At 29.3% G+C, this 15,276-nt stretch overlaps 1 protein-coding gene and 1 long non-coding RNA gene across 13 annotated transcripts in view; both read right to left on the bottom strand.

Moving 5' to 3' along the window:
• Positions 1-4,339: 4,339 nt before the first annotated feature.
• LOC129954097 (uncharacterized) lies at positions 4,340-5,065 on the bottom strand. The gene is made up of 2 exons (XR_008782639.1): positions 4,935-5,065; positions 4,340-4,855 (listed from the first exon to the last, which is right to left on the bottom strand). It is a non-coding gene; the product is annotated as an uncharacterized LOC129954097 (long non-coding RNA).
• A 6,037-nt stretch (positions 5,066-11,102) lies between these two features.
• The window catches only part of LOC129954261 (heterogeneous nuclear ribonucleoprotein R), a 67,961-nt gene continuing 63,787 nt past the window's right edge, over positions 11,103-15,276 (bottom strand). For all 12 annotated transcript variants that reach the window (XM_056068055.1, XM_056068051.1, XM_056068050.1 and 9 more), the window contains one exon: positions 11,103-11,322. In XM_056068055.1, coding sequence (XP_055924030.1) covers positions 11,141-11,322 — 182 coding nt within the window. In that variant the 3' untranslated portion in view covers positions 11,103-11,140. The remainder of the gene's footprint in view (positions 11,323-15,276) is intronic.

Raw genomic sequence — 15,276 nt, 5'->3', positions numbered from 1 at the left:
GGTAAAATACTGAGACTGTCCTTAAATATCAATCTGTTTCTATATTACGGGTTAAGGATAATTATCGCACACCGTATTCGAGTTCAGCTAAGTACAATTTAATTAAAACCTGAAGATTGAGATATACAAACATCATTATTGTAAAAACAAGTTATTCTTGCACTGTAACTTTTGATTACTAATTCTAAACCCGGAGTTTTAAAAATGTCTACTTACTATACCATCATAAGACAACAGGTTAGGTTCTACAACTACTACCAGCAATTTACCTTTTTATAAGAGAACATTCTGAACCACTCTCAATCAAAGCTAGCAAATTAGAATTAGATGTAGCAACCGTAAAGGCAAGTGGACTAACTTAAGGATAACATTTAATGCAAACTTTGAAAAACGAAAACAAAAATTTCAGGTCAAGGCATTAGTGAAGCAATACCTATGTATTACCTGAAAATATGTCCATCCAATGTTATTTTTGGTGTCAAATAATGTTTTAAAATCAACAATATCAACGTCCTAATTTCAACTTGTAAGAATGTAATGAATTGGCCTTAAATTCTAGAGACCTATAATTTTAAATAAAAGGAGAAAAATAAAGATATTTAAAAAATATTCTTAGCAGCTACAGCACACAATTTGCCAGAAGATGTACAAGTAAGATATTCGTCTGGGGCCCTACTATGTAACTCGATTCTACTTTTGAGTCTATTCGAAACTCATTTCCGATTCTACTTTCAAATCGTACCACGTATGAAAATAGAATCGAATGCCAGTTATACCAACTTATTTTCAAAAAATATTCTACTTTCGAACGAGTATCGAGTTGTTTGACAGTTTTAAAAACAAAATAATAAAAAACAATAATAAAACATAAAAATTTTGGACAAAAATAATTATTACAAAAATGGACAACGTTCGAATTTGGTTCAATTTGCAAGGAAATGAAGAGCGGTACGAGCAAATAAAACGCAGAAGAATAAGTGATAATTAAATAATAATGAAGCTGAGTGAGATAAGGTTTGCACATATAGGGTCCGCCATCGAATGTTTTTTTTCAACAAGGGCTTATTTCGTGAATGGTTACACTTAGCTCATGTCTGATTTCACAGTTAATTAGATTTATCTTTCCGCTGAACGAATATGGTTCATCAACTTTTCAGATGGAGCTCATTTTTATCTTTGCGGGTATGTTAACAAGCAAAATTGTCGCATTTAGTTCACAGAAAACCCATATGCATACATTGAATAGCCGATACATCCAAAACAAGTCACTGTTTGGTGCGTATTCTGGTCCAGAGGCATAATTGGGCCAATTTTCTTCGAAAATAATCAAGGAGTGTCCGATACAGTCAATAGCGATCGTTATCGGGCCATGTGGAACGAACGGATGAGGAGGATATTGGCAAAATTTGGTTTCCACAGGACGGCGGCGCTAGGTGCCACCCGGCGAAGCTACACTCGATGTTTTTATAGCATAGACTAAACTAAAGACGGGTTTATGTTCTTACTTAAGACCATATTATCCGACATGACTGCTCGCAGAAGACAAATGCTATTCCAATTATCATGAAGTTATCAGCAGCATTGAAGTTTTTGGCAATAAGAAGTTACCAAAACCACAATGGTGATGATAATAACGCTGGACGTGCACAGCAAACCATGCCAAAAATACTTGCCGAAGTTTTGACTTCAATCGAAAGTGTCATGTGCCTGCTGATGATGAATTTTGAAATGAATGAGGAAGAGAAACGAAAGCCCAAAAGCTATTTTTGGCAAAAATCACGAATTCCCGGTGTAAATAATAAAACACAACAACTTGAATGAAAAACTTTCAAATTCAAATTGCATATTAAAAATTTATAACATATTAGTTACACTTTGACAAAAAAAACTCCGCTCGCAAACACATTCGATGTAAAGTGATTATTTCGATTTTGCCCTGTTTTGAATTCTACTTTCGAGTTACGTAGTTCCTCGTTTATTCGAAAGTTTATATGAATATAGTTGGCACTACTAGAACTATTCGATTCTCGTTTGTTCGAAAGTAGTCAAATAGATACATAGTAGCAATTTTTCGAATTCGAGCAATTTCATTGTAGAATCGAGTTACATAGTAGGGCCCCTGTAAATGTTTGCGAAATTGTATCAGTAGCCTTAAGTACTTCATCATGCTTGCAAATACAGTCAAACAGAGTATTTGGATAATCCACGGTGGTAGGTACCGGTGAACAACTGAATGTAGATTCAATTAACTACTGCCCACACTGTAATTATTCGCCTGTCGGTCACTGAACGTTTCAGTTCGAACGTTTCAACTGATTCAACTTGTATTTGTTCCATGTGGCTTGGCTTTGCCCAGGAAAGTGTCAAAAAATAAAGTGATCCCCCAGCTTCATATTTTCATTCTTAACACTTTTCGGTAGCCAGCGCTGTCAAGTTTTGCAGTTTTCTCTTGCATGGTACATGATTTCGAAAAATGCATATTCGATTGTGGACTACCGCCCGCCACCTGTATTATTGTGGAAGCTCTTTTCCCAAGCCAATCGTATCAGCAACCAAATTATAAAAACTTCTGTGCCGAGTCAAAAATGCCGAGAATGCAAACTCGGAAACTTCAGGCTCCCAAAGTGGGAGTAGTCCATGAAAAACGCGTGGTGGGGGTTTGTAAACTCGCTCCTTGCTATTCGTGTCGTCCGGAAGTCAATCGAATTGCTGGAATGTGACATTAAACGTCAACAACATTGAAATGAGTTAACCAACAGTTTTGCGAGCTTTCAATTCGAATTCAATAATATTGGTGCGTTTAATAAAGGTGTACATATATTCCCAAAACTGCTGGTTGAATTGCATAGCTCTCACAACAGAAAAGTTTCATCGCCAAGGTTATCTTCTGTAATAGCGATACCCTTGCTGTTACCTACCCTTCTCATTTGAACGCTTTCCAATGGCATCAAGTTCCCTTTTTCTTGTAGTAATATCTCAAAAATCTGAAAATATTCAATTTTTCACTAATGTGTAGGTATATGTATTTTATTTTATTTTTAATGCATTTTAACCACGAACGCGTAACGAGGAATGCGTTTCAGAAAGAAGCAGCAGAATTAACAAAGAGATATTACGAATTTTCATTATTTCATTTCATCTTAAGCTTAGTTTGCGTAGATTTGAATTTTTATGAAAAAACTATCAATTTGATTTTTCTTAAAATTGTACTGAATGTCGAAAACTATCGTTTTTATAAAATTAAATTAGTTTGAAGCCAATATCTTTAAAATTCAAAAAGATATTTAAATCGAAACTCATATGTTACTAACTTTTATTCATATTTTCTTGGAAATTAACTGAAGTCGAACCCGTTATTTTTCGTTGCATACAATTATTGTGGAGATAAATTAATTTTTTGTTCGTTAAATATTCGATTCGACATTCATTTTTTTATTTATAATAAAAACCGTTTTTTTAAAAACTAAAACAAAATTTAATTCAAGTTGTTAGTGTTATTGGTTCGTGAGATATTTTGGGTTAAGGAAAATGTTCACATTTTATCAAATTGCTACGGTAAAAAAAACGCTCACTCAATTTTTTTTTTTCATTCCTGCATCATTATCTCTATAAGAAAATTTATTTGATTCTACTGATTCTTGAGATATGGATGACGAAAAAAAGTTTCTCGAATGTACGTACATAAACACGCACAAACATCTCTTTAAAAATCTTTTATGAAGTTTCTAGGTACATTGGAAAGTCGAACAAATTTCAATTCCAAAAATCGCACCGATTACAATAACTTCATATGGGAACTTATTAAATGGAAAAAAATGTAATGCAGCGTAGGTTAACTTATCTTCAGTTCTAGTTCTTATCTTCAAATTTTACAATTCTTCTTATCTTCTATGGATACAATAAAACTTCCGACTGAATAAAAATAAGTTTGCTTTTATTTTCTAATACTCCCCCCAAGCAAAATGTCTCCGATTTATAGGAAATCAGATAAAACTCCGATCCAATGGTTACCTCAATAGGTCCGATTATGTTTTAAGAATCATTTCGGGTAAGTAGCCGTTATGACGCGGCTGGCTCGATTAACTCAATTTTAGACCACTTTTGCATTACCTGGAGCAGCATGGCAGCAAAAACAAGCCGAATATTATCTTCCAAGGCATCGATCGTCTCGTTTTTATCTAAAGGTCGTCCATATCAGTTTCCTCCAATAATGGAATTTTGGTTCCAAATACATATACCGCGCTACATGCTAGGCAAGTAGCATAAGTCATTAATCATTGCTTTAAAGTGTTCACATTGACTGTTACTTTGTAGTCGACCCATAGAGTAAACAAAACAGTCACCCTTATTTTGAGATTCGTTTTCGATCGAAAGTTATTCGAATTCGAGAAGATTTTATTTTGAGATTCGATCGATTCGAAAGTTTGCTGATTCAATCGAAAGTTCATTAAAAAAAAAATAAGTAAATTTTGACTTTCGAATGATTCGAACCAAATGTCATTTTTGTGTCGTTCAGATATTTTCTGGTGAATAGCTGAAGAAAGATGTAAGTTTTAACAATTTTTATACGATAATTAAACGAAATTGGTTATATTGACGAGTTTTTTTTTGTTATTTCATAAAGGGCACAGTCATATTCAAATTGGACAAATAGGGAACAAAAAGAAATCCTGATAAACCGTATAGATGTTGACCGGTTTTGGAGAGATGCTGCCGTGAAGCTCAATAGCCATGAGCCTCCATGTAAAGACGGTGCTACGGTATGGACAAAGAAGTTCCCCCCTGTATCTCGATGGAAAGCTCATCCAAGACATATTTAAATTCCCGTTTATTGAGGCGAAAGTTCCTTACAAATCTACAAAACAAAATCAATTTAGTCACCAGGATTTATTTTTGCAATAGAAAAATTTCACATCAATTTTATAGGTACTTACTTTAAACCGTCAAACTCAAACGGATTTGATGCGTCCATAATCCTTCTTCTAAGAAAATGTTCTCGTTCTTCGCCATTAGAATTAAGAAACAAAACTATTGTCGTTGTTTACTTTCTATAATAAGAAAATCTACATTGATTTGAAGTTTATAAACTTTGATTGTTTTCATTTCAATTGAAAGTGTGACCATGTGTGACGAATATACATAACATATTAAACGGTATAAGCACAACATGAAAATTCAAACCAAAATGGTTACGTTAGTTGAAAAAATGTTTAATTTCATGTCTTGAATGTTTTTCTTTATCACTTTATTAACTTTACTTTATTTTTCAATCCAGAAACTGTTAATCTGTGACAAACTCTGAATTAAAAATAAGACTCTTCGAAAATAAAAATTTTGTGTGGTCAAACTAAATCATATCAAAATGTCAAATCATTTAGAACAGCTGATCTCCAAAATACTGTTCATTTCGGTTCATTTTCTGCAATGAATGTTTTTCATTCGAATCTCAAAATAAACAAAATTCATTCGAACGAATAAATCTAGTCACTCGAATCAACGTTTCGTTCGAATCTCAAAATAAGCATGAGTGTCTTTTTGAAGATGTTACGGTGTCTCAACAATAACTTGTAAATTATGATCACTCCAAATACGGCAATTTCGCTTATTAACGTCCGATACAAAATGAAAACTGAACATAAACCGTTATTTTTGCAGATTCAAGTTCTGAACAGTAAACAAATAGATTGGATGCAACCACTTTAATGGAATTGGAATGTCTTACCTATATTCCGTACAAAACCATCATCATACTCTGACTCAAACTTAAAAAAGGTTGTATCATCCAATACAAAAATTAATTATGTGTTAAATCATGCAATCTTTTTACCGTGTTTTCCTTGATTAGGTATTTCATTTATACTACAGCTCCACCTTTGAGATCCATATCTAATTTTTTTTTAAACCAACATGTGTATAGAATTCTTAAATAAATATAGACTACGGTGCCTCCAATCGGGTATATACTCAGCAAATTTCTTTTTTATGAAAAATCCATGTGTTGCAAAAATTAATCAATGTCAATAAGCATATAATTTGGACTACAGCGTTACCTATCGGAGTCGTACTTTGAAAACTCTTTTTTCGCTGGAAATATAAGCTCATTATGCCAATTAGGGACCAGTTATAGCTATCATTGAAATCGAAATTAATGAAAATTGAATATCGATCGGAAATCACACAAAGAATTTTTTTGAGAAAAAAAAAGTGTAATTGCGCATTTATTTTTCTCTAAAAATGTATTTTTCTATTTTACGGAATCAAATTAGTTTTCCTGAACAGGGCCCTTATTATGAATTACGAAACGAACGGCAGAAAAAACGAAACTCGAAGAAACGAAAGTCATGGTGAAGAGCGATTATAAGATACGAAAATAGAAAGCAAAAAAAGTTGCCAGGCAAAAACGAAAAATGATAATTTTTTAAAGGAGCAACTAACTTCACTCCTATTAACAAATGTCAAAATATAAATAAAGTCGAGGAAGTTTTAAAAATAAATGTAATTTGCATAAATTCTATAAAATGTTTTTTCACTGCGACTATTTCCATGAAAGCGAAGATGAATCCCAAACCAAATGTTTGGTTTCCATAAAAGCTACCAGCAAATCCAACTGCCTAGAAGGTTAGAAATAACTTATTTGTATGTTTTTGACAATTTTATTTATTATTTACTTACATTTTTTTGCGCACTTAACAAAATAAAAACCAACCAAACAAAAAAATAAATGACATTTGACATCTACCCCCAAAACGAAAGCTGAACGAGAGCTGAAGGCACTCGTAAATAAAAATACGAGTATCGTCATTTTTACGATTCTCGTTTTTCTTAATCGCAATTTGACGATTTAGTGCCACTACAATCGTTTTTTCTAATCGCAATTTAACGAATAAGCGTTATTTTGAACCAGTTTCGTTTTTCATAATAACCCCCCAGCTGATACTTTTATGTTCAAAAGTGAAACGAATCGTTCCACTGATTTGTGTTTCAATTCCACACAATTCCAATGACAGATTTCTGTCAGTAAACATTTTTCGGTGGATTTCAATCAGAAAATTTTTTTTAATGACAAACATTTTTAAGGATAGCTATAAACGACCTGTCAAAAAATTCCAATGTTTGTCTTCAATGATAGCCATAACTGGCGCCTAAAAGGTCATTTTTCTATTTTCCGGGAGGAAATTAATTTTCCTGAACAGCTGATACTTTTATGTTCAAAAGTGAAACGAGTCGTTCCACTGATTTGAGTTCCAATTTCACACAATTCCAATGACCGATTTTTGTCAGTAAAAATTTGTCGGTGGAATTCAATCAGGAAATATGTTTCCATGACATAAATTTTTAATGATAGTTAAAAACGACCTGAAAAAAAATCCAATCCAATGATTGCTATAACTGGCGCTTTAATATAAAATTTAGACTACGTCGACACCTGTTGTTTTATTTCGCATTCAAATTGTCTCCTGTTTAATTCAAATTGTCAATATTGCAAAAATAAGCTTTGTGTCAAATTTTGAAAAAAAAAAATAGTATTTTTACTCATTTTTAACCTTATTATTTTGCTTGTTATCACATTTTTCAAAAAAAAAAAATTAAATTACAAACCTAATACATTTTTTTAAATTAAATTTAAACTGACACTTAAATACAAAATTTAATTACAATTCAATTAATTTGTAATAGACATTTTTAAATACAATTTATCTGTAATAACATTGTATTGGACTACATTCTGAATAAAGTTTTTTAAATTTAAAGTAAAAAAACTAAAGGCAGACGACAGGAGGTGTATTGAAATTAAAAAAAAAAACGTTTGAAGCTGTTAGTTAGTGTGAAATCTTCTAACAAAATAAAAATTGATAAATTAACAGAATTTCCTTTTTATTTATATGTATATGAAAATCCATAAAACATTGAAGTAAAATAAACAAAAATTATGTAACACATGACATTTAAGTAAAAATAAAACTAGTAAAAGAATGACGATAAAAACAACAATTTGTAATGTTTCTCTTTTATTTTATTTTTCATCATGCTCTAGTGCCTGATCTTTTCTTGAATTAGTTATCACTGAGCTTTTTTTTAACAAAATTATCTGCTCTTAACATACATATTTTTACATCTATGTCAGTTACATTTCCAAATATTCGTCATAATTTTAGTGTCTTAGTTCCAGTTATCTTTTGTTATTATTATTATTATTGAGAGGTCATCAGAGATAAAAAACTGCGGTTTAATGTTCCTTGACAATTTTTCTGTATGTTTTTCGTTTATGTTTATATTTTGTTTACCTAAAAGCTTATTGTTTAATCATGAAATATTATTCTGAATTAACTATTAAAAAAAAAAAAACAAATTTTTAAAGGATCATTTTTTTAAATACGGACAAATAAAAAAAGAGCATTTAATATTAATTGCAATGACAAATAACAAATCCGATTTTTCAAACCAAATAATGATATCTGAAATAATGTTTATTGCATTTTATACATGATTAAATATTTTACTTCTGATTTTATTTGCTTATGAACCATAAAAAATGTAAGAAAAAGTAATATGTTGTTAATTAATTTACTTAATTTTACTGTCATTAAAAGTGAAACAGTGAAGAAAGCTTAAACAATTTTTTTTTTAATCTATTGATTCATTTTTTAAAAATATTTTATTTTTTTTTTCTTTCTATGAATTATTATTTTGATTCTATAATGAATACGTTATAATTTTGTGTTAAGAAAGAATCTTAAAAGTATATCGGATACATTTTGTTTAATTTTGCAACTCAAAGGCTAACAAAGAAAAACATTAATATAATAAAAAATGTTCTTAATTGGAAGTTCATGTTTGTGTTCATAGCTTAATTATGCATGTATATGTATATGTGTTAAGCTGTTGAAATTAGTTTTTAAATTTTATTACCAATGTTTTCCTTTAGTTTAATTAGTTTACTGTTGTCTTCAATTTTAATTTTTGAATTCTACAATTATAATATAGATATTAAGAATTATTTCTAGATTAATTTTGTGTGTAATTGATTTTATGGATTATAAATGTGTTTTTTTTTTCTGTAATCTCCTAAAAGTGTTTATTTATATTTGTACGTTTACAAATATTTAGTTTATTTTATGTTTCTATTGAATACTTAAGGATAATTAATAGTTGAAAACACCAAAATAAATTAAAAAATAAAATATTGTCCTTTTTCTCTACACACGTGTTTTATTTTTATGTATAAATATTATCTGAATTAAAATGCTAATATGTGTATACATACATTAATAAACCCGTCGGATTTTTGTGTGTGTTGAATATGAGTATAACTTTTTTTTATCCAAAATGTGTTATTATTAGTTTTCACAACATTCACTTTATTTTAAAGTTGTTATTTTATAAAATTTCGTACAAAAATGTTAAAAGTTTTCTTTTTTAAAAAGAAATCATCACAATTTCGAGTCCAAACATTATATGTATTCGAATTTTATTGTTTAAATTATTTTTATTTTCTCTTTTTTTTACAATACACTATCACCATTTGCAATGCACAAAATATTATATTATAAATACAAACTAACAAAAAATACGCATTTGAATGCGTACCGTAAAACAAGTAAGGACATTTTTCTAACAAAAAAAACAAGTTGAAATAAATTTATATTTTTCATTGTTTCTCAATTTTGAATTAAAACATAAAAACAAAAAAGCTGAAAAAGGTTTTAAAAAAATAAACGAAAATGTTTGTATTTCTAAATTTTCCAAAAAAATTGAATTTTAACTTAAGGCTGTAGGTCTACTTAAACAAATTGTAGGTTCAGGTTCAACCAAATTTAGTATTCCTTAATTATTATTTATACATCATAATTATAAATTTCAGTCGATTTTTTACAAGTTTACTTATACAATTAAATTATTAGTTGGCATTCGCAGTTTTTGAACTGGTAAATATAGAGAGAAAAAGAACAAATTTTTCAGTATTAAAAATTATATTTGAAGTGAACAAATTTAAGCACATTTAAATTTAAAAAAAAGTTAGGCATTAAATATAAAGAATTAATTTAAATTTCTTACAAAACAAATATGGTGGTGTGGAGTGGTTTTGCAAATGCTGTTTCCCCCGTATAATAATTTTTGAAATTAGCTACAAACTATGGCTTAGGACTGATTTTAAAAGTTGACTTTTATTTTATTATTTTTATTAAGAAATTATATTAACATGAATATATACTCTTACTTTTAAAGAAGTGTAAGGATTTTTTAGACTAATAATATATGTGATGTTTATCATTCGTTGCTGCTAAGTCGGATGTTTATAACAAAATATACACTTCTCGTCTTCATTGTTAGTTTCAAGAAAAAAGAATTATTTGTTAAGTAATTTGATTTTAACAGAATATAAAACGTAAACAATAAATTCAATAATTTTTGATTATTTTTATTTAACAGAAAGAAATAACAGTTTTGTTTTTAAATCTTTAAATCATTTTATCATATTACTCTGTCATTTTTGGTAACATTATATAATAATGCACCATCTTTCTTTAAACCCCGATAAATATTTTACATAATTATTTTATTTATATTAAAAAAAAATTATTTTCAATTTTGTTTTAATTCTAGCAATATAAAACGGTTTTCTTTTTTAAAGAAATTGTCAGTCATTTTTAATTCATCATATCATTATCATTTTCTTCTTAAATTTCTATATACAATATTTCTTATGCAATTATCTAGTTATGTATAAAAAAGAGTGCGCATTTTGTTTTTATTTAACTTAATTACCACGCACAGTCTTTCCAAATAGATTTGTTTGTAATATTTGCTTACAACTTTTTTTTTTTAAACAAACATAATACAACCAAAAAACAAAACAAATTGTTTTAAAAATCAACAATAATTATTTAAGGTTAAATCATTTACTTTATTGTTTAGATTGTTATGGTTTGCACACATTTTTGTTGCGATTAAGAATATTTGTTATTTGATTTTTCTTTGTAAAATTATCGGAAAATTTGGTCTTAAGAAGTTTTTAAAAGTACTATTTTAAAAGGACGATATTTTAAGTTTAAATTTTTTCTCTGACGTACATGATAATTTATGAAAGTTGTTGCGTAATATTTTGTCTCTATTATTTTATTTGTTTGTTTTATTGTTTTTAACTCCATGTTGGAAAAGTATCAGTATACCATTGTTCCCCATTTGTACCCAAAGGTTGTTGAGGCAAGGGTAAGCTACTCCAACTCCCACCACCATTTCCTATTAAACCGCTTGCGTAACGTCGTTTTGAATCTCCTGGATTTTGGTGACCTCCATCAAATTTACGTTTACCGACTACTACTGCATGTGTGCAAGAAAAATAGGAATAGAGAGTAACAAGAAGAAAAATATATTAAATGGTTTTAAATTAAATTAAATTGAAACATTTTTGTTCATATGGTTTTATTTCGTATTTTGTTTAACATTGTTATCCAAAGATTAAAACAATTCAAGAGAGACAAATAGTAAACCGAACGAGGAACAAGGAATGAAACGGAAAAAATAATTTATTTTTAAATAAAAAAGAAGGATATTAACTTCCTGAAAATTTTATATTTATAATTTTTTTTTTAATTTTCGTTGGTTAATCAACATTAAAGTACGTCACAAGTATTTATTTAATGGACGAAATTTCTGTAAATTTTAAAACGAAAACATACAATTTATGAAAAAATAAAAACAATTAATAGAAATTTGCATTCTACACAGATTCACCTGAAGAAATGTGTATTGTTTAGGGAAACATTTCATAGGTATACTATCAAGTGAAAGGTTGGAGGCCTAAATTTAAATTGTTTGTACGTACATATAATACTTTTAAGAGCATCACATAATTTTAAACAGATGGACACAAATCTCCCTACCTAATAATAAACTCTAAAATAATATGTTTAACAAGTATGACAGGAAAACAATATTTCCTTTGGACAATTAAAGCAGTTGACGCACTAATGTGTTTGAATAAAGAAAGGTGTGTTGTAAAATGGTTAGCTTTTATCATATTATTCAAATAACTACAGTGAGATGTGTTTGGATTTCTGAGTATCTTGGCAATTGACGATGTGTCATTTATACTGATTACCAAGTTAATACGAGCGAAAGGAATTGCATCTAAGCTGAAGTTTTCTTTGTACAACATTAGACCCAATTTCCGTATGCCTATGAAATAAGGAAATTCTCCACCCAAGAGCTCAAGATTACAGGCGTTGTCAAACGTTGTCTTTAAAAAAATTATGTGTAAGTACCTCATTTTTGTTTAAATTTTAAAGTGTCTTAAACAAAAAAAGAACAAATACATAAATATAAATTATAAAACTAATGAGAATCAACTAACGAATCAATACATAAACGGTTTAAATCTTAATTCTTCATAACTTTTACACATCTTTAAACGAAAGACAAGTGACAAAATGAAAATGCGTCTTAATTCGTTAGTTAATGCCAACTCTCATGTTAAGGTAGGAAGTGCTGACAATTTGGTGAGTAATTGTATTTATGCGAAATAGAATAAAGTGCTTACTTGTTAAGAAGCTCCTCTAATATATACGGTGCTTTATAATAGATGATCCATGATTATTCGAATAATTTTTCAGTTGGAAACATGAAAAATGCGAAAGTTTATGTTAGAAATAATTGATATCGGATCCCGATTTGAAAATATAAATTCTAGCTAACAAGGAAAATGCAAACGAATAGACGCCTTTTATAATTTGTATAGATTAAAGTTTATGCAAATTGAAGAACGATTTTAAAGCTGTGAATAAATAATTGTAAAGTAAATATATTTGTTGTTTCCTTTTAAAGTGTATTAGAGTGAGAAAAGTAAGTAAACAAATGTCTTACGTGGATTTCAAATTAAATGTTGCTGCAATTTCAGATTCCACTCATGGAAAAGAAATACAAATAAGAAAAAAAAAACATTATATGATTTTCAACTTCAAGAAAACTTAATAACGTAAGGAGTAGGACGTAAACACTTCATTTGCAAGAATTGATTTCTTACAAAAAAAAATTATTAAACAGCGTTTTTTTGAGAAAACTTATTTATGTATGTATGTACATGTTTGCTTAACAAGCTGAGCGAAGACAAAAACTAACTTTTAATAAGTAGGACTGTGGAACAATCATGATCCTTTTTTTTTAATGTGGCAAGGCTTTGGCAGATTACTTGCAGTAAGCCATAAGAGTGAAATCAAAAATTAGCACAAAACTTTAGTCAATGAAAATCAAAGCTAGAAGTAAAAACAGTATTTTAGATAACCATAGATACATTTGGAAGAAAAACAAATTAACACAGAAAGTAAAAGCCAAAGATCATCCTTATACCGTATGAAAATTTTCGTTGCGATAATGCGCATTTCTAAGATGTTTAAATTTTTTGGAATGAAGTAAGCATAGATACCGTGAGTCAAAAAAGTCACACCTACAGTCTAAATTTTTCATATCATACATCCATTTAATAAAGATGTGTTTTAATTTTAAAATTTGGTCTCTTCACTGGAAAGAACATTTTTACAGAATAATAGTTATCCTTGTTGGCATAAAGGAGTCTTCGGTTTTGTTCATTTTTTCGGAAGTGGACTCTGCCTGAAACTCCTGATATAAATCTATACAGAAGAGAGACGGATCTTTAGCTGCTAAAGCTTCTTTCACAAAACGTTACGTCCGTCCGGTTAAAATTCGCACTGTGAACTATTGATAGCAAACCACAGGGTGGGTCAAAAGTGTCTTATTAGTTTTTAAAAATCATAACTTTCCTGTTTTTTCTTTTGAGATTTGCCAAAACAAAAGCGCAAAACTAATTCAATTTTACTCTTAAAATATTCACCCACTTGAACTTGCGTGCAAATAACAAACAATGGTGAAAAAAGTCACTATGATCAATACAACAAGTGATAAACTACGAAAGAGTGACGTATTTTTGTGGGTAAATGTTCGTTTAATTAGTGAAGTCCAATCAAAAAGAAACAATCGACTTAAACGGCATTTAATAAGAATGTGAACCATAAACACAACTATAATGTAAGAATGGCTAAAATCTCGATCGACACAAATCTGGAAAAATAGATAATTTTATGAACAAATGAAGTCGGTCTGATATTGTGGAACCAAAGTATTTTTTTGTGAAAACATTTAAATTTTTGTATGACAAAATTGATAGCTTAACGAAATGAAATATGAACGAAATATTTTGCTTTGCCAAAACCCCACCGTTTGTATATAATTATATTAATTTTCGCGACAAAGTTTTGGTAAAGAGTGGACTAAATTAATAATCATTTGCACCATGAGAGACCATTTTCTCAAAATTTAAAATATATACTTATATATATTTATACTTTTGCAATCAGGACTTTTTAATTGCATGTATCTAGATTTTTGTTTTCTAAATTATGGTTTTCGAGATTTTTGTTTTCTTAAATACGGTTTTCGAGATTTTGTTATGCGCAAAACAAAGTAAATATAATGAACCGCTGAGACTACGATAACCTTGGCGGTAAGGTATAATATCGGTTTTTGGTATAGGAGGTTAATACAACCAAATTTTACTTTCGGAGGTGGGTCTATCTCCCCTCGTTTAGGCGGAAGGGGTAAATTGAACCATGCCCTCCCCCCCTAGGCATCTCATTGTTTGCACCGTAAATCTCATATATGTATGTATATCTTTGTGATTTTATTACAGGTAATGTGTTTATTTAGTTCTTCTTTTTCCTATACGCACAGAGTTCCTATTTGTAACAAGTTAGTTTTCCTTCTCTGAATATGAAATTTTAGTTTTTTTTGTTTTTGAGCTTGTTAACTTTTTAAGAGGTTTTTAGGATTACCTTTCAGCAACAATTTCAATGATAAGTTCGTTTGAGCAATTTATTTAGAGTAACCCAGAATGCACCACGAGAAGGTATTGTATTCCGCGTCCCAGTCAGCTAATTTTTAAGTAAGTCAGTAAAAACAAATCACGTTAATTTTCAATGTGTTAAAGATATGTAAGTCTTATCAATGAATTCACCGTCCGTACGAGTGTAACTGTGGAGTTCAATAAATTCATCATTGATGGTCAAGAACCGAAGTTGTTGGCGGTAACACATCTTCTAAATGTTCACTGCGAATGTGTCGGGAGGGTCAAAGATCTTTAGTGTTTGATACAAAATTAAAAAAAAAAATACTCAAAGTGATTAAACATTTTTTTTTCATAATTTTTGACTCTGAAGTCAATTATTTCAAAAGTTTAGAATTCTGGCTTTAGAAAAATGTATA

The sequence above is a fragment of the Eupeodes corollae genome, chromosome 1 (assembly GCF_945859685.1).
Source record: "Eupeodes corollae chromosome 1, idEupCoro1.1, whole genome shotgun sequence".
Lineage (NCBI taxonomy): Eukaryota > Metazoa > Arthropoda > Insecta > Diptera > Syrphidae > Eupeodes > Eupeodes corollae.
Note: the sequence above shows the minus strand (reverse complement) of the source record. Positions and strands in the feature narration are given on the sequence as shown.